The sequence below is a fragment of the Phascolarctos cinereus genome, unplaced genomic scaffold (assembly GCF_003287225.1).
Source record: "Phascolarctos cinereus isolate Bilbo 61053 unplaced genomic scaffold, phaCin_HiC Scaffold_726;HRSCAF=1367, whole genome shotgun sequence".
Lineage (NCBI taxonomy): Eukaryota > Metazoa > Chordata > Mammalia > Diprotodontia > Phascolarctidae > Phascolarctos > Phascolarctos cinereus.
Genome location: NW_027556098.1, coordinates 209,813,360 through 209,836,197, shown reverse-complemented (window position 1 = coordinate 209,836,197; position 22,838 = coordinate 209,813,360). Strand labels below are relative to the sequence as shown.

At 36.2% G+C, this 22,838-nt stretch overlaps 1 protein-coding gene across 6 annotated transcripts; it reads left to right on the top strand.

Moving 5' to 3' along the window:
• Window positions 1–283: 283 nt before the first annotated feature.
• RBM45 (RNA binding motif protein 45) lies at window positions 284–21,151 on the top strand. Of its 6 annotated transcripts, none has more exons than XM_020991049.2 (10): window positions 284–764; window positions 4,544–4,666; window positions 5,040–5,166; window positions 6,107–6,229; window positions 7,948–8,127; window positions 15,666–15,795; window positions 16,004–16,097; window positions 16,371–16,534; window positions 17,425–17,640; window positions 20,895–21,151. In XM_020991049.2, the coding sequence occupies exons 1-9, from the start codon at window positions 465–467 to the stop codon at window positions 17,630–17,632; spliced, it is 1,449 nt and encodes a 482-aa protein (XP_020846708.1). In that variant the 5' UTR covers window positions 284–464; the 3' UTR covers window positions 17,633–17,640; window positions 20,895–21,151. The 6 variants fall into 6 exon arrangements, with proteins under 6 accessions (XP_020846708.1, XP_078003085.1, XP_020846713.1 ...); XM_078146959.1 differs by lacking the exon at window positions 20,895–21,151 and adding an exon at window positions 20,690–20,885; XM_020991050.2 differs by having other exon boundaries at window positions 285–764; window positions 7,951–8,127.
• The last annotated feature ends 1,687 nt before the right edge of the window (window positions 21,152–22,838 follow it).

Sequence of the window (22,838 nt, the reverse complement as noted above, 5' to 3'; positions counted from 1 at the left end):
TGCAGATGGATAGTGTTGGCCAAAGTGGAAATAGGGAGGTAGACTCTTTAGGGTCATCCAGGCCAGAGATCCTGTGGGAGGTGCTATCAGGCAGAACAAGGCCAAGGCTCTCCATCATTTCCAACAAGCTGGATAGATCCAGCAGGCTACCTGGCGGCTCCACGTGGACAGCGCCTGGCACCGCGCTGCGCGGCCGGGAGGGGGCAGGCTGAGCGCAGGCTCCTCTTCCTCCCGCCCTCGAGGCGGCGCAGCACCGCCGCCGCTCCCGGAAGCCGCTCTGGGCGGCCGCTGCAGTGGCAACGACGGCCGGGCCGAGAAGCTTTGTCTTTCCGGAAGTGTTCGGCCGAGCCCAGCAACGGCGGCTGACTGCCGTCGGTATCCAGGGCGAGGGGAGAGTAACGGCCACGGCGGGGACCACGGAGATCGAAAGGGACTGGTGGTGTTCGGGCGGCGTCTGGGGCGCCATGGACGAAGCCAGCAGCTGTGGCAGCGGGGGCGGCTTCCGCCCCGGGGTGGACAGCCTGGACGAGCCGCCCAACAGCCGCATCTTTCTGGTGATCAGCAAGTACACGCCGGAGTCGGTGCTGAGGGAACGCTTCTCGCCCTTCGGGGAGATCCAGGACATCTGGGTGGTGCGGGACAAGCACACCAAGGAGTCCAAAGGCATCGCCTTCGTCAAGTTCGCCCGCAGCTCTCAGGCCTGCAGGGCCATGGAGGAGATGCACGGACAGTGCCTCAGCCCCAGCGACTCCAAGCCCATCAAGGTGCCGCGCCGAGAGGGAGGGAGGGAGGGGGCGAGGAGGGAGGCTGCCCATCACCGCGGCCGCCTGTGCCCCCTCGAGAGCCCGGGCTGTCAGCCCGGGATGGAGGGGGAGCCGGAGGCCGCCCTGCCCCTGACGCGTCCCCGCTTCTGCGCCTGCTCCTGTCTCTGCCTCTACCGCGTCCCCGCTCCTGCCCCTGCCTTTCTCCTTCCCCTTTCCTTACCTGTGTACTTGCCCCCGCTCCTGCCTCTGCCCCTGCCTTTCTCCTTCCCCTTTCCTTACCTGTGTACTTGCCCCCGCTCCTGCCTCTGCCCCTGCCTTTCTCCTTCCCCTTTCCTTACCTGTGTACTTGCCCCCGCTCCTGCCTCTGCCCCTGCCCTTTCTCCTTCCCCTTTCCTTACTTATGTACTTGCCCCCGCTCCTGCCTCTGCCTTTCTGCTTTCTCCTTTCTTTTCCTGCCACCGCCTCTGCCCCGTCTACATTGCAGGCAGCTTTGGCAGATGACAGTAGTGGGCTGGCTGTTCTTATTCAGTAGATGCTGTGTCCTGTTTGGGCACTAGCCTACCCTGAGGTCTTCTGTAACCCCAGCAGGTCTTTGCTGAAACTGTTTGCACATAGGCAAAACTAAATAATTGTGATTCCCCACCCACACCCCTCTCTTTCTTACTGTCATGCCTCCTGACAATTTTGTGCATTGAAATTGCGGCCTGGTAGTGTAAGTCATTTTTTTGTAGGGGGGCCAAAAGTAGCAAATTTGACACATGGTATTTGACAATAGTCAAATCAACCCATTTTTTTTTAACCCCAAGGTAAGGCAATTCCTTGGTGTCCTGAGCCCTTCTCACCTTTTGGGGGGGGGGGGAATTCCAGAACAGTTGTCATAATTTTTATTGTTCTGGAGTCTTTCAGCTTTTTACTTCATTCCTCTGAAAAAGTGGAAGGTCAGAGAGAACATGGCAGCTCTAAGGGTTTGATTATTATGGCTATAGAACAAGTCCTATGTTAACAGAGTGCCTCCAAATTATAATCAGGTAGTTATTGTTTAATTAGTGTACACCAGTGGTATTAACTTTGGCCTCATCAGTTACTGGTGGTCAGGATTTTGGCCAGGCCAAACTTTCTCAGTTTCCAGTGCTCTTCTCATAATTTCTCATCTTCAGAGAAATTGCAAATGCTGAAATTTGGTGTCTTTTGTTTAAAGAGCACTGGACTTGTAGTTAGAAGACCTGGATTCAAGTTTAGGTCTTACCTAGGCAAGTGACTTAACCTGAGTTTTAGCTTCTTCTGTAAAGGGGAAATTCTAAAGCACTTATATGATTTACCAACTTTGCAGAAATTTCTGTTATAGTGTCAGTCAAGCATTTAACAAGTGATGCTATATGTAATGGTACTGTGTTAAATGCTATGGATACAAATAAAGACAGAAAATAATCTGCATTCAGAAGTATCTTTCATTCTAGTGGAAAACATGTAAATGTTGAGATACTTAGGGGCTACACACACACCTAGATATAAAATATCTGAAAGTAATCCAAAATGGAATCATATGCAGTATGTTATTTGTATTAAATCAGAAGTTTTCTAAATTAAATGCATTTTCTTTACCCATTCTCCAGATTCCTATGTTTTTGACATGTTAACTGTGAATCTTACATGTAGTAATAAATGGATAAGGACCTTTTTGTGTGTGTCATGGACTCCTTTGGCAGTCTGGTGAAACCTATATGCTGCTTCTCAGAATAATGCTTTGAAATGCATAAAGTAAAACCCATAAAATGAGGTTAAGAACCTCTGGTCCTGACCTTTGGTGTCCTTCACATGCCTCTTCCTCTCTCCCAAAAGATAGGAGCCTGAAATCCCGTTGGAAGATGTGGATAGAAATAGGTGTGGTAGAAGAACAAAATCTAGGATCAATCTTGGTAATTCTGTTAGAGAGGTTCAGTGACAACTGTCAAAAACAAGATGAAATTGAGAGTAATAAAAGATCAAACAATGGACAGTAGAGTTCCAAACTGAGTTGTCTCCATGACCCCTGGGGAAACCAGAGGTAGAGCTATCTATCTACAGTGGCTAGAGTAGAAATAAAAGCCATTTGTGAAGGAAATTTGGACACAATCTCCCCAGGTTTGTCTTTCAGGAGAAGCAAGGAGGCTAGTGAGTTAAGAGAGACTAAGCCTAAGGTCTGGTCCTTTGATCTGTATAGGTCAGCAGATGAAAATTATGAACCTAAGACAAATATTTGGAGAAGAAGAACTCAGTAAAATATTTATTGAGCACATACTCTGTGCAAAACACTATGTTAAATGCTGAAGAAGGTAAAAAGAAAATTAAAACTTTCCGTGTCATTGGAGTTTATAATTAACACTAATACTAATAACTTAAAATTATATAGTGCTTTACAATTAGTAAAAACAGCCTATATTTTTTATTTGCTCCTCAAACAACCCTGATCGTTACATCACATAAGTACCTTAGAATTTCTCCTTTACAGATATAGAAACTAAAACTCAGATTAAGTCACTTGCCTAGGTAAGAGCTAAACTTGAATCCAGGTCTTCCAACTATACAAGTCCAGGGCTCTTTCCGCAACAGATACCAAGCTGCATTTTCTAGGATGATCATATACATTCCTTGATGACATCCTTTATACTCCTTCTCTTTTAGTTCCTTATTCGTAATAATGGTGTTGCAGCTTGCTTATGCCTATCTTGCAGTTTTAGTCATTGAAATCTATTAAGAAACTTGCTATGTGTTGGTATTGCTGGTTGTTAAATTTAAAATTATCTGTCATTTAAAAATTAGGAGCTCAATAGGATTGTTGCTAATCAATTTAAGTTTTAGAAATCTTTAAAACTGGCTATCTTATTCAGCACCACTACAGTCTGATAAGCATATACATATGTGTGTGTGTGTGTATACACACATATTCTGTGACCATTTATCACTTTTTTAGTTGATGAAAATATGGGCAGAAAAAGCGGCAACAGAATATAGAAATCTATAAATGCTGTTTCCAATGATAATTTTATTAGTTGTAAAGATTTCCATTGAGAATTGATGAGAACCTACCAAATTTCATCACATTAATCAAATACATATGTCATTACTTCAGAGATCTGTGATTTCATTGATGTGTATACTCCTTTCATTAATACAAAGCATAATCCCTTTTTGACTTAGTAGGTGATAATACTAATAGTTTATATTTATGTAGTGCTTTAAGGTTTGTAAAATGCTTTACATGTAATATCGCATTTGATTCTCACAACAGCCCTATGATGTAGGTAATATTAAATATTATTTTCATTTTACACTTGAGGAAACTCTGAGAGAAGCTAAGTGACTTGTCTAGGGTCCTACAACTAGTAAGTGTTTCAGACAGAATTTGAACCTTGACTCTAAGTCTACTGCTCTCTTTATCTATCATACTACACAGCCTAAAGGACTGCTGTAGCTGAAAAATTCATCATCCTTTGGTCAGGCTAGTTATCAGCTAGTTTATGGTCCTAAAAAAGCAAATAGTCAGAGAGCCTTTACAGTATTTTTAGAATGGTCCTTTTTAGTACCCATCAGAACATACACTCCAGTGGTATTGCCTTTGAGAATCTAGGATCATTTCAACACCACAAGGAAGCATCACATTAGGACATTAGTGGATCAGGACTACTTTAATATTTATTTTGTACTGTAGAACTTTAGTAGAAAACATCATCATAAAAGTACTGGGAATCTAGAAAAGGTCATGGACTATTTTTTCATATTTAACTAAAACTCTTTCTTAGGTTTTCATTGCCCAGGCAAGATCATCTGGGAGCCACCGGGATGTTGAAGATGAAGAACTTACAAGAATCTTTGTCATGATACCAAAATCATACACAGAAGAAGATCTAAGGGATAAATTTAAGGTATCTTTAGTCAGCATCTTTAATGAAATTATTTTCCAAAATTTGCTTATTTTGTTATTTAATATTCAGAGTAGATGTTGTTAAAAATATTGTAGGAAATATTCCAAAACCTTTTATATTCTTACTATATATGCTATATTATTAGCAATAATATATTAATAATAGTTGCAAAATATAACATATTATTTCCTAGTGTTTCCTAGCACTACATTCTGTAATAATGTAGTTATGAACTCTTATTTCCATATCTGTCCAAGCAATTTGCATGATTACATTTCAGTCTTAATTTTCTCCAAAGGCCTAAGCTGTTGATGTTAAATTTTTAGTATACACTTTGATTGTACATACCATTTTTGTTTTTTAAATCTTTTAGGTCTATGGAGACATTGAGTATTGCAGCATTATTAAGAATAAAAGCACTGGAGAAAGTAAAGGTTTGGGCTATGTAAGATACTTAAAACCGTCGCAAGCTGCCCAGGCCATAGAAAACTGTGATCGAAGTAAGAATGTGTTTGATTAATACTTTTACAGATATGCTTTTGAAGATCTATCCGTGTTTGTTGGTTTAAGAACATCTTTCAATTCTGGTTTCACTTCTAATTTGACCTTAACCTAAGCAGTTGGGTTATAGAGCCCTGAGATGAACATTTTTCAGACCAATCTGATAATATTTTTCTTTGACAACAATGTCTTAAAATCAAAAATGTCAGGACAACCGTTATGATAGATAAGATGATAAGATTAACTTATTTTAGAAAGTATTTATATAGAGACGAAAACAAGTCAGGGTTTTGTGGGCTTGGAAAAATCAGGCTGTTTTATTTCTTTGTATTAAAGACGTGTCTCTTTGGACACGGTATTCATAAGTAAATTGTATTTGGTAATATCTAGTTCCAAAATAGCTCATAGCTGAAATAAAAGAACCCCCCCCCAAAAAAAAGCATCATTAAGTATGTATAGTCAAACATAAGTTAGGGGTTTTGTAAGGGGAAAAATGTTATGTAAACAGTAAAGTTCTATGAAAATGTGAGGTGATTGTTTCTAGTACTTACAGAATTAAATAGTTTAGTGAGATGTAGCAGGTATATAACCTTTAAATTCTATTTCTGACATTAGTATATGGTAAGAGGCAAAGTGGTGTGGTTGATAGAACCTTATAGTTAGATAAATCTGATTCCGATTCTGACTCTAGCATATACCAGCTTTCCTTTGAGCGTTATTCGTAACTCAAATACTGAATTCCAGATGATTTGTCAGTTTGTATTGATGAAGAGAATTTTCATGTCAGGAGTTCCCAGAACATCAGAAGTTGAGACCAACAAGGGACACGCGCACACAACACACACACACACACACACACACACACGCTTTAAAATGGAGCACTGGTGGAACAGATAATCATTTATGTGAAACTGAAAATGTGTGAGTTATCTTTTTCAGGTTTTAGAGCAATCTTGGCTGAACCTAAAAATAAAGCATCTGAATCTTCTGAACAAGATTATTATAGTAGTATGAGGCAGGAGGCATTGGGACATGAACATAGAGTAAATATGTTTCCTTTTGGTAAGTAGTACTACTTTTGATGATAATAATGATTATACCTTTGAAAAAAAATATTTTATAGACAGTCTGTCCATGGATAAGAATTGTATAGGATGGGCAGGCAGTTGTGATCTGCATCTTTGGATGTAATACTCCTGTTGTGGCAAGATCACAAATTCTTTGTAGTTTTTGACTGTGCAAACAATCTCTAATCTAAGAGGTGAATGAAAATTGAAGGTAAAGTTGAAAAAAAATCTTAATATAAACCTAACAATCATCAAACATTTCAGTTGACAAAAACAAAAAAGATGATTATGTATGAAGACATATATGAAGTATATGAACTTTTATATACCATTTTTAAAAGTGTTTTCAATTTAACATAGTAACAAATTGCCTTATTTGTGTCCCCTTCTAAACTTTTTCTTCTGTGTATTTTAAAAATGTTTTAATAACTCTATTTTCTTTTTCTTTCCTATCTGTCATCATCCACTAAATCACCCTTCCTTATAACCAATAAGTATAGTTAGAACACATCAGCAACACATTGGCCATGTCTGAAAATGTATGACTCATTCTGCACCTGTAGTTCATCACCTCTTTGTCAAGAGGCACGAGACATGCTTCATTTTTAAGGTTGTTTTTCTTTACATTATTGTGGTCATCGTATAAGTTGTTCTATTTCTGCTCATTTCAGCCTGCATTAGTTGATACATATCCTTTCAGGTTTCTCTGAATCCTTCATTATTTCTTATAAAACAAAAATAACCCATTATATTCATATACTATGATTTATTTGGCCATTCTCCAGTTGAGGAGCCGTCACTTTGTTTCCAGACCTTTGCTATAACAACAACTCCCAAAAATGCTGTTGCAAATATCTTTTTATCCATGGGTCCATTCCCTCTGTCTTTGACCTCAGTGGACAATATATGTTAGCAGTGGTTCAAAGAGTCTCCATTGTACAGTTTGTTACTCTTTGGACATAGTTCCACAATAATTGGACAAATTCATAACTCTACCAAAAGTATATCAGTATTCTATAGGTTCTCCAATGATTGCTATTTTCATTAAAAAGTAAAGTTTTAGAAACAGCACGTACAGATGGTTAGGGTATTGTAGAACTTGCTGCCTCAGACACATCATACCCACACTTACCTGCTCCTTGATGTGCTCAACATACTGGAAGAAATCTGTCAGTCTTGAATATCTGTCTCATGAATATACTGTCTTTGAATATGAGCCAGAGAAAGTATTGGAGGACAGGTGGAAGAACGGCTAGTGAGAGTAAGAATTCTGAATCCCCAGAAGGTTGAGGAATATATTTTCCCAAATGAAATTCATGGAAGAGGATGAGGTTTTCTAAACTATACTTACGTGTTATTGAATAAGCTAAACACATTCTGTGCTTGCATTTCTCTGTGTAGTGAAGTGCTTTCTGTCTCCTGTTGTTGGTCTCTTATTACTGCAAGCAAGAGAACAAACAGTTGAAATTATTTTTATACTTGCATGGTTTAAATTCTGTAGAGGACTCATTTTATTTCAAGACTCATGTATATTCCATATGATGCCATTTACATGGGACACTACGTAGCATCCCAATCTCACATAACTACTTTTATTTAAAAGGTCTATCATTATATACCAGTTTTATTTTCTTGTACCTAAAACTTTAAGCATGTTTTAAATTAATAAGTGTACAGAAATTTGATAACTTAATATTTGTTATTTTGTTGGAGAAGAACAGCCAGAATTTCCCTCTTTTGAAAAGAATGATATCCGAGGCCAGGAGACCATCTCCAAACGCTTGTCAGTGGTATCACGAGTTCCTTTCACACAAGAGCAGCTCTGCAGCATTTTTGATATAGTCCCAGGCTTGGAATATTGTGAAGTCCAACGAGATCCTTACTCTAACTATGGTAAAAATAATTTCTAATTTTTGTTCTTAATTAAGCTCTTATTCTGTTTAAAAATAACTTTCTATAATTGTTCCTTTCATGATCAATTTTTTTAATGACCACATGACAGGATTTGGAGTTTCTCTTTCTCTGAGTTTTAGGAACGTCCTATTGACCTTGATTCCCTGTAAAAGAAGCTTCGTTATGTTGTCATCCATAGTAATCAAACAAATAAGAATTATATAAATCTTATATATAGTAATTTTTAAAAAAGAATTACATAAATCTTATGAAGCAGAGCTTCATATTTGTAACTATGGAACAAAAAAAAAAATCTCAATGCCTAACTTGTATATATCTCTACCCAATTGAAAGTAGTCAGACGAACCCTGGGCCAAATTGTGTTATCTGAAAAGTTTGTCTTAGTTCCCACCTTCTAAACCTTGCCACCTTCTCCCTATTTCTCCCACCCTACCTCTTGTGGCTTATTTCAGATCCCAGTGACTCTCTCGTCTCTTTATTCTCTTCTTGAATCAAAACAGGGAAAGATCTGATAAGTTTTTTTGGACTATTTGAAGGACTGTTTTTAGTTTAATTAGAATTAACTCACACTGGATTATTACCTTAACCAGGCATTTGCCTTTTAAATATTTGCAATTGATTATCTGATTGTGGAATGATTTCCTTTGACAAGGGGAAAAGAATACTCAATATTCTTTTAGTCCTGAGGTAACACTAATCTTGTCCTTTTAGAGTGACAGGTCAGACAAGCATAGCCCAAAGTCACCCACACAAGCCATCTTTGGTCTAGTCTACTAGAGGTCTGCCAAGAGGAACTGCTAGGGTTTGAGTCTGTATCCTGTCATCAGTGATTTTTTTTTCCAGCGCCTGAATCTGTTTTTGCCTATCATAAAAGAAAGAAAGTAATATTATAGGTACAGTAACCCTATCTGGTCTGACTGAGTACAAGTTGGGTCACACTTTAAACCTTAACACAACTTCAGTTCTCTTTTCCCTTTTCCCCAAAATTTCTAAATACGTATTTTAAGTTTTCTAACATTTATGTTTTTAATATGGAAATCATTGTTTCTCCCCTTTATCACTGTATAGCAATAACAATAATAATAACTGTAGTAACAAAAATAATATATTAAGGTTTGAAAAGTACTTTACATACAATATCTCACTTGATTCTTCTAACAGTCCTGTTAGGTAGGTACTATGAATGATACTGTTCTTACTTTACAGATGAAGAAACTGACACTCAGAGATGTTAAGTGACTTGCCCATACTAACAAGTATCAGAGGTTGCATCTGAGCTCGTGTCAAGTCCAACTCTTTTCCACTGTACTATATTGCTACTATATCCCACATGGATTCTTTTGTCTCCTATGTCGTTTCTGTCTCTGATTATGAAGTTTCTGACAAAGTTTACCATTGAAATATAGCCTCTTAATTAACAGAGTTATTGCTATATATTTAGAATCCTGTTTTAACTAACTTAACAGGACATCAAAATTTCTGTTTTAGGCTTAATGTAAGGAAAAACTTCCTAACAATTAGAACTATCCAAAAATGGAATGGGCAGCTTCGGGAGGTAGTGGGTTTCCTCATTGGAGGTCCTCAAGTAAAGGCTGGATGACCACTTGTTAGGTATGTTGTAGACGGGATTCTTTTTCACTTATGGTTGAACTAGATGGCCATTGGCATCCTTTCCAATCTGAATTTCATTGAAATGGTGACCTTTTCCTAGAGGGTAGAAAAGGAAATATTACAGCAGACTATCTTCCTGTAATGCATGGGCATAGTCATCTGAAAAAAAAGATAAAGAAAGGTAACTGCTAATTGGACACTGACTCTGACCAAAACCCCACAACTAGTTGGTGAAATGAAAATGAGGATGACCTAGGGGACAGCAATAGTGTCATGCTAGAGTTAGTCATAGCCAAGGAGGCAAATAAATGCTGGGCACAGTCAGTCATGAGCTCTAGACTTCACAAAAAGAGAGTAAAGATAGATGTTATGCCATTGCCAGAGACCGTGAAAGGGAAAGTTATTCAAGAGAGGTAGAAGGCTCACAAAGACAAAAAACTGGTAATATGATTCTGACTGAGCCAGATAAAGCAAAGAAGAGGCCTTTAAAGTAACCACTTTAGTTTCACAGGGAACTCTGATGAATTCATGTCGAAAAAGAACACATAGTAAAAGCTGGAAAGAGGTATGTAGCCAAGAAAAAATAAAGAAGAGTGGCACATACTTCTGACAATGGTGTTAGAAAGGTCAAAGCTAACCGATGGAGAATGAAAAAATGTTAAGAACAAAAAGGGATTTTTTTTAAGTTATATTCAAGATGAAAGGAAGATGGGATATATGGTGCAGGTAGTGTGATGTCATCCACCACTGGATAAAAAGTGAGCCATTCAATGAATTTCGTGAACAGTTTTCTCAGTTGAGAAAAATGATCCTCAGACTGGAAAAAGTAGGACAAATATGATTAAGAAGGAATCAAAGCTAAATATATATTAGAGCATCCAGCAGCTTTGAACTCAGCTCTCCGAACTTGGACAGATTGTACCATAAGGAAGTAGTAATGGCTAATATTAATGTAGTGCTTTATAATAAATCATTTTCCAAGGATCATCTTATTTGATTCTCACAACATCATTATAAGGTATGCAATGTGAATACTATTTTACACAGGATGAAATTTGAGGCTGCGTTGCTGGAAAAGCACAGCTACTAAATAGCAAGGGTAGGTCTTGAACCCAAGCCTTCAAATTGAGTCCAGTACTTCACTGTGCTGCCTCTTCCTGCAAGAACTTGTAGATGGGAGCACTAAACTGCTGACTGTGTGACCTCTGAGAAACTGTGTAGAAGGAAGAACTTTCTAGAAGACATTTGCCTTGATTTTCAAAAATTAGAAGAAAGTAGATTTTGTAAACAATAGGCCAATATTTCTGACATTTAAGAGAGAATTTCTGAGCAACTTAGGGAAACGGTAACATCTTTTCTTCTTTTCTAAGCAGTATCATTGTTTTATAGGGATACTAGATTGGCAGATCAAGAGAATAATATAAACCAGGGGTGGGGAACCTCTGGCCTCAAGGCCACATGTGGCCCTCTAGGTCCTCAAGTGCAGCCCTTTGACTAAATCCAAACTTCACAGAACAAATCTCCTCAATAAAAGGATTGTTTTGTAAAATTTGGATTTAGTCAAAAGGCTGCACCCAAGGACCTAGAAGGGCACATGTGGCCTCGAAGCCATAGGTTCCCCACCCCTAAGCATATTATCTGAATGTGAGCAAGACATTTGGCAAAGCCTTATGATATTCCTGTGGACGAGATGAAAAAATATAGCTTCAATGAATTTGTAACTGGCTCAGTTACTCCCCAAAGTGTTGTTTTATAGAACAGATATCAATGTGGAATAGTGCCTCTTTATCTCCAATTCTTACTTTCTTTTAGGGCTCAGTTCTGGTGCTACCTCTTCCTTGAAGCCTTCCCTGATCTGCCCTCCCTCTCTTTCACTATTGTTGATGCTTTCTCCTGCTTCAAATCACCTTGTATTTACTTGTTTGTGTACATGTTATATCACCCCAGTACAATGTGTGCACTTTAAGACTGGGGATTATTTTCTTCTTGTCTCTATCCACAGCACCTAGCATAGTGCTATGCACATGCTAAGTGCCAAATGAATGTTTATTGAATAGAATTGAAAGGTAGATGAATAACTATGGTTAAAGAGCATTGGACTTGAAAGGTAAACCCAGATTCAAATTCCAGTACTGTAGCTAGCTGAGCATGAGGAAGATCTTTCCTGCTGAGCTTCAGTTTCTTCATCTGCAAAATAGAAATAATATTTTCACTACCACCCTCAGATAGTTATTGTGAGGAAAGTGCTTTGCAAAACAGAGTACTATAAAATGTTAACTGTTGAGTGTCCTTTAAGAAATGATTATGCAAAAACCTAATCTTATGCAGATAAAATGTGAGTAATTTTAAATTTTTATTTTACAACAGCATTTAACATAGATTTCCTTAAAACAGCTAATTCCAAGTATACTTAAAATAGCACCAAAACCTGATGTTATTGTTAATTTTTAGGAATGTAATGTACTAACATTATACAAAGTGACTTGCTTCCCATTTATTGCTGTAAACTTGCCTCATACTAGGGCTAATGTTTCCTCTAATTTTTTCTGAAGTTATAAGCAGAAAGCCATGCTAAATGTGCAACAGACTAAGATGAATGAGCATATGTGGACAGTTTAGTTAGTAGCTTATGGAAAGATTCCAAAAGCAGATGCTTCTCACCAGAAAGGATTCAGTGAGAGATGGCTTTTACAAGGTTGGATTCCCAAGGAGAAGCTACATATTTCCTTAGACAAAAAGACCCAGGACTGATGACATGAAGTAGTTAAAAGTCCAACCTCCTTGATAATATTCGAGCTAAAAAAGACCTTTGATATTATGTAGTCTTTTTTTTTCCTTAATAGATGGAGAAATTGGAGAACAAAGGTTTGTGACTTACTTGAGGTCATGTAAACTAATTTAGTAGCAGAATCAGGAGTTGATTTTCTCTCTCCAATTCTCCTGATTTTCAGTTCATTACTCTTTTTACTATATTGGCCTAATCAATCAACATAAACCATAGAAACCATAAAGTCTGTGGAACCTATACTATAAACCGAATGAAACTGAGGGTGTCTTAAGAACAGTGGAAAGATTGGCACCTCAGTGGAGTCAGCAGGAGGTTCAGATAAATATCTTATTTCTCTGCCCTTACTGCTACCATTCATCTTCCAGTTCCAAAGATGCCTCAGGTGCAATGGGAGCTGAAAACTAGACGGACGAAAAGTGCATTTCAGGGCAGGAATTTAAAGGCCACATTCCTGTTTGGAGGAAACAAAGCTAGGCCTTAAGATGTGGCAATGATTTCTGAGGAATGCTAGGGATAGGGTTAGAGGGTAGAGTAGAGCTTACCAAAGCAAAAAAAAAAAAGTGTTTTGTGACCTATCATTTAATGTAAGTGGGACACAGGTAGTTATCCTTCCTACCCTCTAAGTTGTAAAATAATCACCCTTCCTGGAATTCTGCTTAGAGCTTCATTTGGGCTGATAAAATCTTGTGAAGTGCAGGAGCTTTGAAGTTCTATTAGTTATACATACCTTAGAGTGTATCATAGTGCTTTATTACAAACACCTAGCCTAAGTCAGTTCTGTTGAATGATTGAAGGTGTGGAACCTTAGTGGGTAGAGTGCTGGACCTTAAGTCAGGAAAACCAGAGTTCAGGTCCTGCCTCAGGTGCTTTAATAGCTAGCTCTGGGAACTTTGCTAACTCTCTTAACTATTCTTAGACTGTTTCCTCATCTTTAAAATAGGGATGACAATAGCACCTACCTTAAAGGTTTGTTCTGAGGATCAAATAAGATACTTATGTAATGTCCTTAGAATCATAAGATCATAAATTTAGAACTAGAAGCAATTTGAGAAGACATTAGTTCCAGCCCCCTCATTTTCTGGATGAGAAAACAGACCAACAAAGTTAAGTGATTTGTCTGGAGTCATACAATTAGTATGTATCAGAGGCAGAATTTGAATACGGGTCTTCCTGACACCAAACACTCTGTCTACAACCTTACATAGGTGCCTTCAAGTATAAGTTTGATATGATGATGATAGGGGAAGTGGTGTTGCTGGGATATTGAGTGATCATTTTAAAGCATGTGGAGTGTGGGGAAAGTTATGAGGGCAAGGGAAAAGAAGGTTCTGGGAGAGGAGCAAATAAAGAAAGCTCAAGAAGTGGCAAAGAATATCTAAAATTTTTGTGAAGTACTAGTACTGTACTGTTCCATATTCTCAGATACTAAATATTAAATAGCTCTTCATTTTGAAAGCAGGCCCCAAGAGAAGATGGTCCCACAACCATATATGCCCATGTGAAGCCCTCGGAAACCTAGAGTTGAGCTTTTCTAGTCCACCCAGGGTCCAGCTCTATGGAGTAGGAATTTGCCTTTGTCCCCAGACCTGCTGCTTGACCCCATATCAGAAGCTTTCTTTCCTTCTTCAGAGTTGATGACAGCCTGGTAAGGCTTCATACCAGTGACTGAATTAACAGGCAAGCAAAAGGTGTGTGGAGTGAGGGTTTTACACAGCTAAGCTTTATTAGTTGAGTCTGTTCTATTTATATAATCTAGCTATTATATTTTTCTCTCTCTCCCCTCCTTTTCTGATCATTCTTCCAGATCTTTAGGAAGCACAGTTTGCTGTTTGTTCTTTTCTACATCCTACCCCTCAAAAAAAACCCTCCCTTTTGGGAAAAAAAAATCCAGTGCAACTTTTTGCAAACCTTGCCAAATGTTTAAAAATATTTTAGACATCATTCAAATATAGTCATAGCACAAATAATAAAGATTGGCTCAGTAACAGGCAGAATCTAGAAAATATATGTTTTAGAGTAGTTTTGGGGGGGTGGGATATATGATTAGTTATTTTTTTAATGTTTTGTAGTTTCCCTACTTTAGATTAGATTTGGAATGTAGATATGGTTGTAAATAATAGACTGTTAGTTCAGTCAATGAAGCTGGTTTCCTGAAAGCATTTATAGTCAGTTTTTCTTTACCACTGAGGATGGATTGAGAGGAAATAGACTTAGGATGTAGTAATAGGTATGAACATTAGTTGGGAAAAATTCTTAAATAGAGTAACAACACCCTACGGAACAATGTGGAAAATTTTCCTTCCCTAAAAATATTTAGTAAGAAAATAAGCACTCTTCTGTCTCAGATATAGTAGATAGTATCTGTTAATCTAAAGAACCTTTTTACAGTACAGACCTGTTTTAATCTTACTTGATCATATTACCCAGATCTAACCCAGGTCTACAAACTGCTTAAGTTAGCTCATTTAACTGTTAGCTTTCAAGGTGACTACCTCTTTCTCTCTCTTTTTTTCTTTTTTTAACTTCCTTTTTTATTATGAGCATAACATAGGTCAACAAATATGAAATTTCAATATACAAAGAACAGAAAAACAAAACAACTTCTCTTCTATACCGTTCTAAATGTATGTTAAATTTAACACAGTAACAGAATCATCCTGCTTTTCTAGTTCTCCCTTCTCAGCTTTTTCTCTTCTTTTCTTTGTATTTTCTAAAATATTTCATTGATTTTTTCTTTTTTTTTTAAACGTAAACATCAGTACACACCCATTCTCCCCACAGCTTTTTCATCACCCTTCAGATCAAAGTAGAGGATAACTACTTTTTTCAAATTTGTTATTCCTAGTTAGTTTTTATCCTTTTCTTCTTAACTAAGGAAGACTACTATGAACCTTATTGGTGAAAGGCCGTAGTAAACTTCATGTAAGCAGACTGGCAGGATGAAGCCATTTGCAACCAATTAAGCTTTTCTTTTGTAAGTATCAATAAAATGGGAAATATTAAATCTGTCAACTCTAGATATCATGATGGATCTATTCAGCAAGGACTTTTTTTTTAACAACTGTTTTTCAACAAATTTTTCATTCAACTTTTCTGTGTGTTTTCTACTTTATTAAAGGTCATGGAGTGGTTCAGTATTTTAACGTAGCATCAGCTATATATGCAAAATACAAGCTACATGGATTTCAGTACCCTCCTGGAAATCGGATAGGTGTCTCATTCCTTGACGATGGAAGCAATGGAACAGAGTAAGTAATATTCAATGTATGGCTGAGACAGAGTTTTTGAAGTATATAATTTATTCGAGGGAAAATAGGAAAAATTTTAAACATACACCTAAACATCTCAAGTTTGACTATTTCATAGAAAAATAAAGTAATAGCATTGCTTACTAATCATATCATTACAATTTCTCTAATAACATTGTGTAACTGACATCAGTTGTTACATTTTCAGCCTCCTTAGAAAAATGGCAACCCAGATGGTCGCTGCACAGCTTGCATCAATGGTGTGGAATAACCCTGGTCAGCAACAATTTCTGGCATCTTTGGTAAGGAGATATGGTGCCTGTTTTATTCTTTCTTCACACATCAAGAAACTAGAAGAAAATTGTTTTAAGAGTCACCTTGACTTGCATTACATTTGTTACTTTTTAAAGAGAGTTAGCAGAGTTGTAATCCAGAAAAACATCCAAGGTAGTAAAGGTACTATCAGAAGGCATGGGTAAAATTTTAGCAGCATCTCTTTTTATTAAAAATCCTCTCTGACTGAAATCACAACCTTCTAGTTCACTGTCATTTTCTCATTATGTACTTCTCAACAGCAATTTGGAGGAAGTTCTGGGTCTCAGTTGCCTCAGATTCAAACAGATATTGTGCTTCCATCATGTAAAAAGAAAGCCCCGCCTGAAACTGCTGTGAAGGAAAGGCTTTTTATTGTGTTTAATCCTCATCCCTTACCTTTGGACATACTGGAGGATATATTCTGGTAAGACTTCAGTTCCACAGGGTCATGATCAATAATAAATAAGGATTAAACATGAAAATATTTAAGTATTGGGTATTCTGTTACCCAGTAAGCTCACAATGTTGAAAATTCCCCATTGTTATATCAATGAATCAAATACAATTATTTCTTCTAAGAACCTTTCCTTATATGACCTCTCTCAGAAACCTCTGCCTTTTTGCCTATTCCCTTCCTATATTTTGATCCTATGTTCCTGTAATTCTGTATTCCCACAGAATTAACTTTTCTTTTGTTTCTGAGTTGTTCATAGGGTTGTCTTTAAAAAGTTAGAACCTAGAAATAATTGACCAGTACTTTGACCTGGGGTGAACCTGTACTGTTTTTCTGTTATTGTAACGTGTTTAATTGTATATGTATAATTAATTATATAATTATAATGTATAATTAATTTAACAGGTGATTATTGAGCACTTCCTGTGCTAAGTGCAGTGATGGGCACTTGGAGGATACAAAAGAAGCTTGTAAAGCCGCCCCTGCCCTTAAGGAGCTTACAGTCTCATTGGGAAAACCCGACACAATCATGCTAACTCTAAGAGATATGCTAAATTAGGTGCTAACAGAAGACATGATTTCTGTACTTTGAGAACCTTTGATAACACAGAGAAATTTTCAAGGGACGTTTTTGAGGTCCTTTGGTTATTTAATTGTGTGGACTTTTTATATTTAATCCCTTCTTTTCTTTTCAGCTTCCATTAATAATGAATTAAGGTGTATAAAAGGTTTGATAAGGAGCCATAAAAAAGATTAGATTCTGTTAATGTAACAAAAGTATTTTAACATTATTTAAACTAATTATAGTAATTTTAGGCTCCTTTTGCAACAGCTTTATTTACATGTTTCACTTAAAACAGCTTATTTTGTTTCAGTCGTTTTGGGAATCTGATTGAAGTCTACCTTGTATCAGGAAAAAATGTGGGGTATGCCAAGTATGCAGATAGAACAAGTGCTAATGATGCCATAGCTACTTTACATGGGAAAATTTTGAATGGCGTCAGGCTTAAAGTTATGTTGGCAGATTCACCCAGAGAAGAATCTAACAAAAGGCAAAGAACGTATTGATGATACAGGTAAGTACTTTGTAGTCTATGACTAAATACCGACTAAATTGTAAAGCAAAAGCAGTATGTGCTAGCACTGTAATTATGAACTTTGTTTTTAGGGATTTAGAATTTGGCATTACAAAAAAAATGCTTCAGGCTGAAATTTGGCTGATAAAGTCACAGCTCAGGTGGCTAATCTTGACAGTTCATTTCTAAAAATTAAACTTTTAAAACATCGTTTTAAAAAGTGTACTGGCTTGATGCCTTTTGCCCTTCTGTAACTCAAAAACAAATTCAACCTAGGAAATTAGAACTAAGTATATTGTTTTATTTGTGTTTTTTAATAAAAAAGAAAAACCTTACATTACAACTTGACCTTTTTCTTTTGTGCTTACATAAGTTTCTACAAAATTTTAGCACACATGTGTCCTTGCTTATTAAATGAGACCTTATAACAGTCCTGTTGAAACAATTTGTTTCTCATTAATAAAGTACCTAAAAATAAGACTGGATAAGAATATTTTGAAACAATTAAATTTTTTTAACATTGGTACCAAAACAAATGTAAGTATGTGTGTGGTCATAGGTTTGTATCTTCATCTTTTAAAACTGCCTGTGTGCCTGTGTGTCCTCTGAAAGGCAACCAGTGTACATTAAGAAAACTGCAGTGCAATTAACTGACTTCAGTAGGTGCACGAGGATTCTTAAATGAATATTTAAGACAAAAGTTGACCTAACAACTTACCAAAAGCTATTTTTCTTTAAATAACATTGTATGTATCAAGAAAGGAAATTTGAGTTTTATTCATAATAAACTATTATTTTTTGTCCATTAATAGTAGGAGATTAATTTTTAATTTCATTGTGTGTGAATGGTTGTATCCCTAACATTCCTGAATGTGTGAAACATTTTTGGTTTTAAGACAGATCTTTAACAGCTTTGCATTTTTTTTTAATTTGTTGCCCAAACAATGGACTTTACAGCTTTTTAGATCTAGAGTAAGGGGCAGCTAGGTGGCATGGTGTATAGAGCTCCAGCCTTGGAGTCAGGAGGACCTGAGTTCAAATCCTGCCTCAAACACTTGACACTTAACTAGCAGTGTGATCCTGGGCAAGTCACTTAACCCCCATTGCCTCACAAAAAAAAAAAAGAAATTTCCTCAAAGATCTAGAGTAGACAGAGAACTCACTGCCCTCACAGGTACACAGAGATTATTATCACTACTCTGTCCTCTACCGTGCTTGTGGCCACAGGTGTAATAGCAGCATTATAAGAAGTATTTTGAATACAATTTGAAGTCACCAGTTTGAGACAGTTGCTTGTTATATTATTTTATTTTTAACCAGTTACAAGAAAAAAGGATTCTATAGATTTGAGATGTGTTCTATTTTGCTCCAAGTAATTATCTTTAAAATGAGGAAGTTAGCAGAGTGAGCAATACCTATTTTGCCCATCATGACCAGTCACTTTTGTTTGAGGACCATTTTACATTTTACTCAATGACAGACATTAGAGACAATATGTTATAACAATGTTTTGACATTTTTGTCTTTTGAGACCTTAAATGTTAGGTGAAAATAAATTCTTTAAATGATTTTAAGCCTTCATTTCTGCAATAAGAAATATTCTCAAAGTACCATACCAGTATTATTTTTAAGAACAAAATATCAAGGACAGTTATTTTTAAGTTTGTGATAACTTATAGTAGCTTATTTTTGTAATGGTATATAAAATGTGTTGCCTTTAATTGCAAATATTTTAATATGTTTTTAAAAGTTGGTTTTTGCTTTTGTCTAAAGATCCTTTGACACTTTAAAAAAAAAAAGTAAGAATATAAAAAGCCTGACTTCACAGTTTAAAAAGGCAGATATTTTTTAAATCTCTATATAAAAGAAGAAAATTTTTATTTAGTTTTGAATTATTTTTTTAAAATCATGCTTGTGGCTCAGGTTTTTTCCCTGTTGTTTTTCCAGTGGAGGAAAATGGAGTCAACTGAAACTCCTGTCTCATCCAGGAACCAATTAGTAAAAAATTATGTGAGGTACAAGTGATCAGAAGAGTCAGTTTACTCAGATGTATAGTTACTAAAGATGTAGTAACACACCTTTTTGCTTGGTGGCCAAGCTCTGCCTAGAGTTATAAGCTTTTGAAGCTATTTTTTTGCTCTTAAGAATAAGTTACATTCTTTTTCTTGCATTAGAAGAATTTTACATTCTTCAAGATGAGTGGCCATAAAACTTAAGCCTTTTACCTTCCCCATTATTGAAGCATTGCACGTATCCAAGGCAAGGACAGAGTAGCTTAGGGATTGATTGAAATTGTGGTGATATGAATGAGAAAATTTTGGCTATGATTTATTCTTGTTTTTAAGATCTTCTAGTTGCAGCATGTACTCTACCTTGATCAGCTAAAAGGTGATTTTTATAACCTTTTACCTACTGGGCCCTTCGCCATGGACATCTCAAGGGAAATCTTAGTAGGCTCATGAACGATTTTGGCCTAATTAGAAATACAATAAAATTGTACGAAAGCATTCCTCAATTTTCTTAAAGTGTTTTTGTTTCCTTTCTTAATGCAAAAAAAGGCACAGACAGACATAAATAAGTCAGTAAAGGTTGGCTTATCTTTATGGGACATCTTTAGCATTGAATAAGCTTCTCTAAGGAAGTAGGAGCAAGGATTATCCTATATTAATTCAGCATCTGGTTTATTAATTTTTTTAAGAAAATACTAAAAGCAGTTGGATCCATTTTAAGGGTAAGAGGAACCCTAACACAAAAGCCACCTTCTCTCTGCTACAGGAAAATGGAATAGTCTTGTCAGTATTTAAGACTGCTCACTTAAAGGATGGAAATTAAAGTTTTCTTAGAGCATTTTTCACTTAGATATGTGAAACAGCTCTTTAATTTTTCTTTTGGAAATATCGAACGAACGGTATATAAAACTTTTGTTGGGGATTCAGGATTTCTATCTACTTTTAAATACAATGAAAGAACTCATTTTTCTTTTGAACCTGACCATCTAAAATATTACTGAACTTTGATCCTATAGTAATCCACAGCCTTTTCCCTTCAGAAATTCAGTACCCTGCTCTTGTTTATTACCTTTCTGACCTCTCACTTTGGCTTCACTTGTTTGGGTTCCATCTAGTTTTCAGGTAAGCAGATAAACAGATCCATTAAAATACAGTTACATTTAGGTAATGATAGGAATACTAAACAAATGAGCTGTTTGCCTTTCAGGTGATGATTTTCATACTTGTGTTGTGTTCTTTCTACAGAACAGATACTAAATATTGACATAACCCTCAGCTGACTGACTGAAAAATGTGACTGGACGCACTCCCTGTGGACAGTTGACAGCTTTTTTTGTATAATTTGCTAGTTTGTGCACAACATTGTCTTGCTGGGGGGAGCAGAGTTTGCAGACATGTATTTTAAATCCACGCATTTATGCTAAAAGTAATACAGTAGTTGTTTGAAGAGAAATGTGTTTTGTTATGTTTAGAAGAAATAAAGTTTTCTTTGTTTCACTAAATCATGCCTTATTAATGTGGAAATTATAATGAACAGAAAAATAAAGAAGGCAGTATTTAGGGTTTAACAGAATAAATTCATCCTGTGGTCACACAAAAATAGTTGCCTGCTGAAGTACTTTAAACTGACTTTGAGGACTGGAACTCAAAATATGTATCAATCGAAATATCTCTATGCTGAATTTTTAAGACCTTTCCAGGATTTGTTACTATTTATATGAAGTTATTTTGCTTATAGACTACCTGTACCAAAAGTGAAATTATCAAGTTGTTTATAGGTTGAGATAAATAATTTGGAGAGCATTTTTCCCAAGTTAAAATGGAAATTTGATGAATACTGCAAAAAAACCTTGCAGCATTATTTATTATAGTTATTTCAAAAAATTGATTTAACAGAAATTTATTTTAAACAGATTAATGAATTTTAAACAGCAGTTTTAAAATTGCTATTTTTTAAGTTTTTTGCTTATACTGAGATGTAAATAAGTAGATTGGATGGTTTGGCAGCTACCTAACTGTGCCACATTAAATTATGTGACCTCTAAAGATGTATCTTATCCTTTGTAAAGTAATTATAGAATCTAGGAAAATTTTAACTAATAAGTTATTAAGGAAATTTAATAAATTCTTTACCCAGTTTATTGAACTAAATGGACTAATAGACCAGAAATTTTATTAAAACTCAATTACATAAATTGGGGGAAAATAAAATTATTTTAAAAAATTGTTTTGAACTTGATTACATGTTAAACAGAATTGTGCACCTGAACTGATCCGTAGTAGCTAGATCATTGCTGGTCTTAGAGTCAGGAAGACTTGTGTTCAAATCAAAGATCTAACACCAACTGTGTGTGGCTATGGTCAAGCCATTTACCCTCTCTTAGACTTGGATGGGGAATCTGTAAATTGAAGGATAATATCTTCAGTGGATTTCAGTGCTAGTACCTTGCAAACTTTAAGTACTGTTGAAATATTCATTGTAAGTCACATGTGTTTAAAAGAAATAACTAGTTCTGCTTCTCACAAATATAAATTTTCAATCACAGACATGCATGAAGTCTAAAAAGTCCAATATATTGGGAATTAATATGGATTTAAGGTTATATCACAGGGGTAAAAATGTCAGTAAGGCTTTTTTTTTCCCCTTAAATATACCCCTGTTAAGGACTGGGCTGCTTTTCAGAATTAAACTTTATTAACTTTTTTTTTAATGAACCTAATACATTAAGGGGCATAGATGCCACTTAATCATTTCATTACATTTTCTAGGTCCTGAGTTAAACTACGATTAGTGAAATATTAATCATCGAACATAATAAAAATACTTCATATTTGAAGAATAAAAAAAAAATCTTTGTAGTATCATAGTTTTAGCTAGGAATATTTAAAGAAAAAAAGATACTATCTTTTGAAGCTTGTCTGCTTCATACTCCCTAAACCAGTGTCAGGTCTGATATAGATGATACATTATTGTGGACCAAAATGGTTACAAGAACCCATAGCCAAAGGTGATGGAAGACCACTTGTATATATTTTTCACACATGCCTCGTCTTGTCTTATTTTATTGTGTCTCAGCGCATTACATAAGAAAATAACTGTATTGGGTTCTCCTTGGCTTTGTCAGAGGAGCGCAGGCTTTGCTATGGCAGATTCTGCCATCCTAGAGAGGTTCTGAGTGTAGTCCCAGT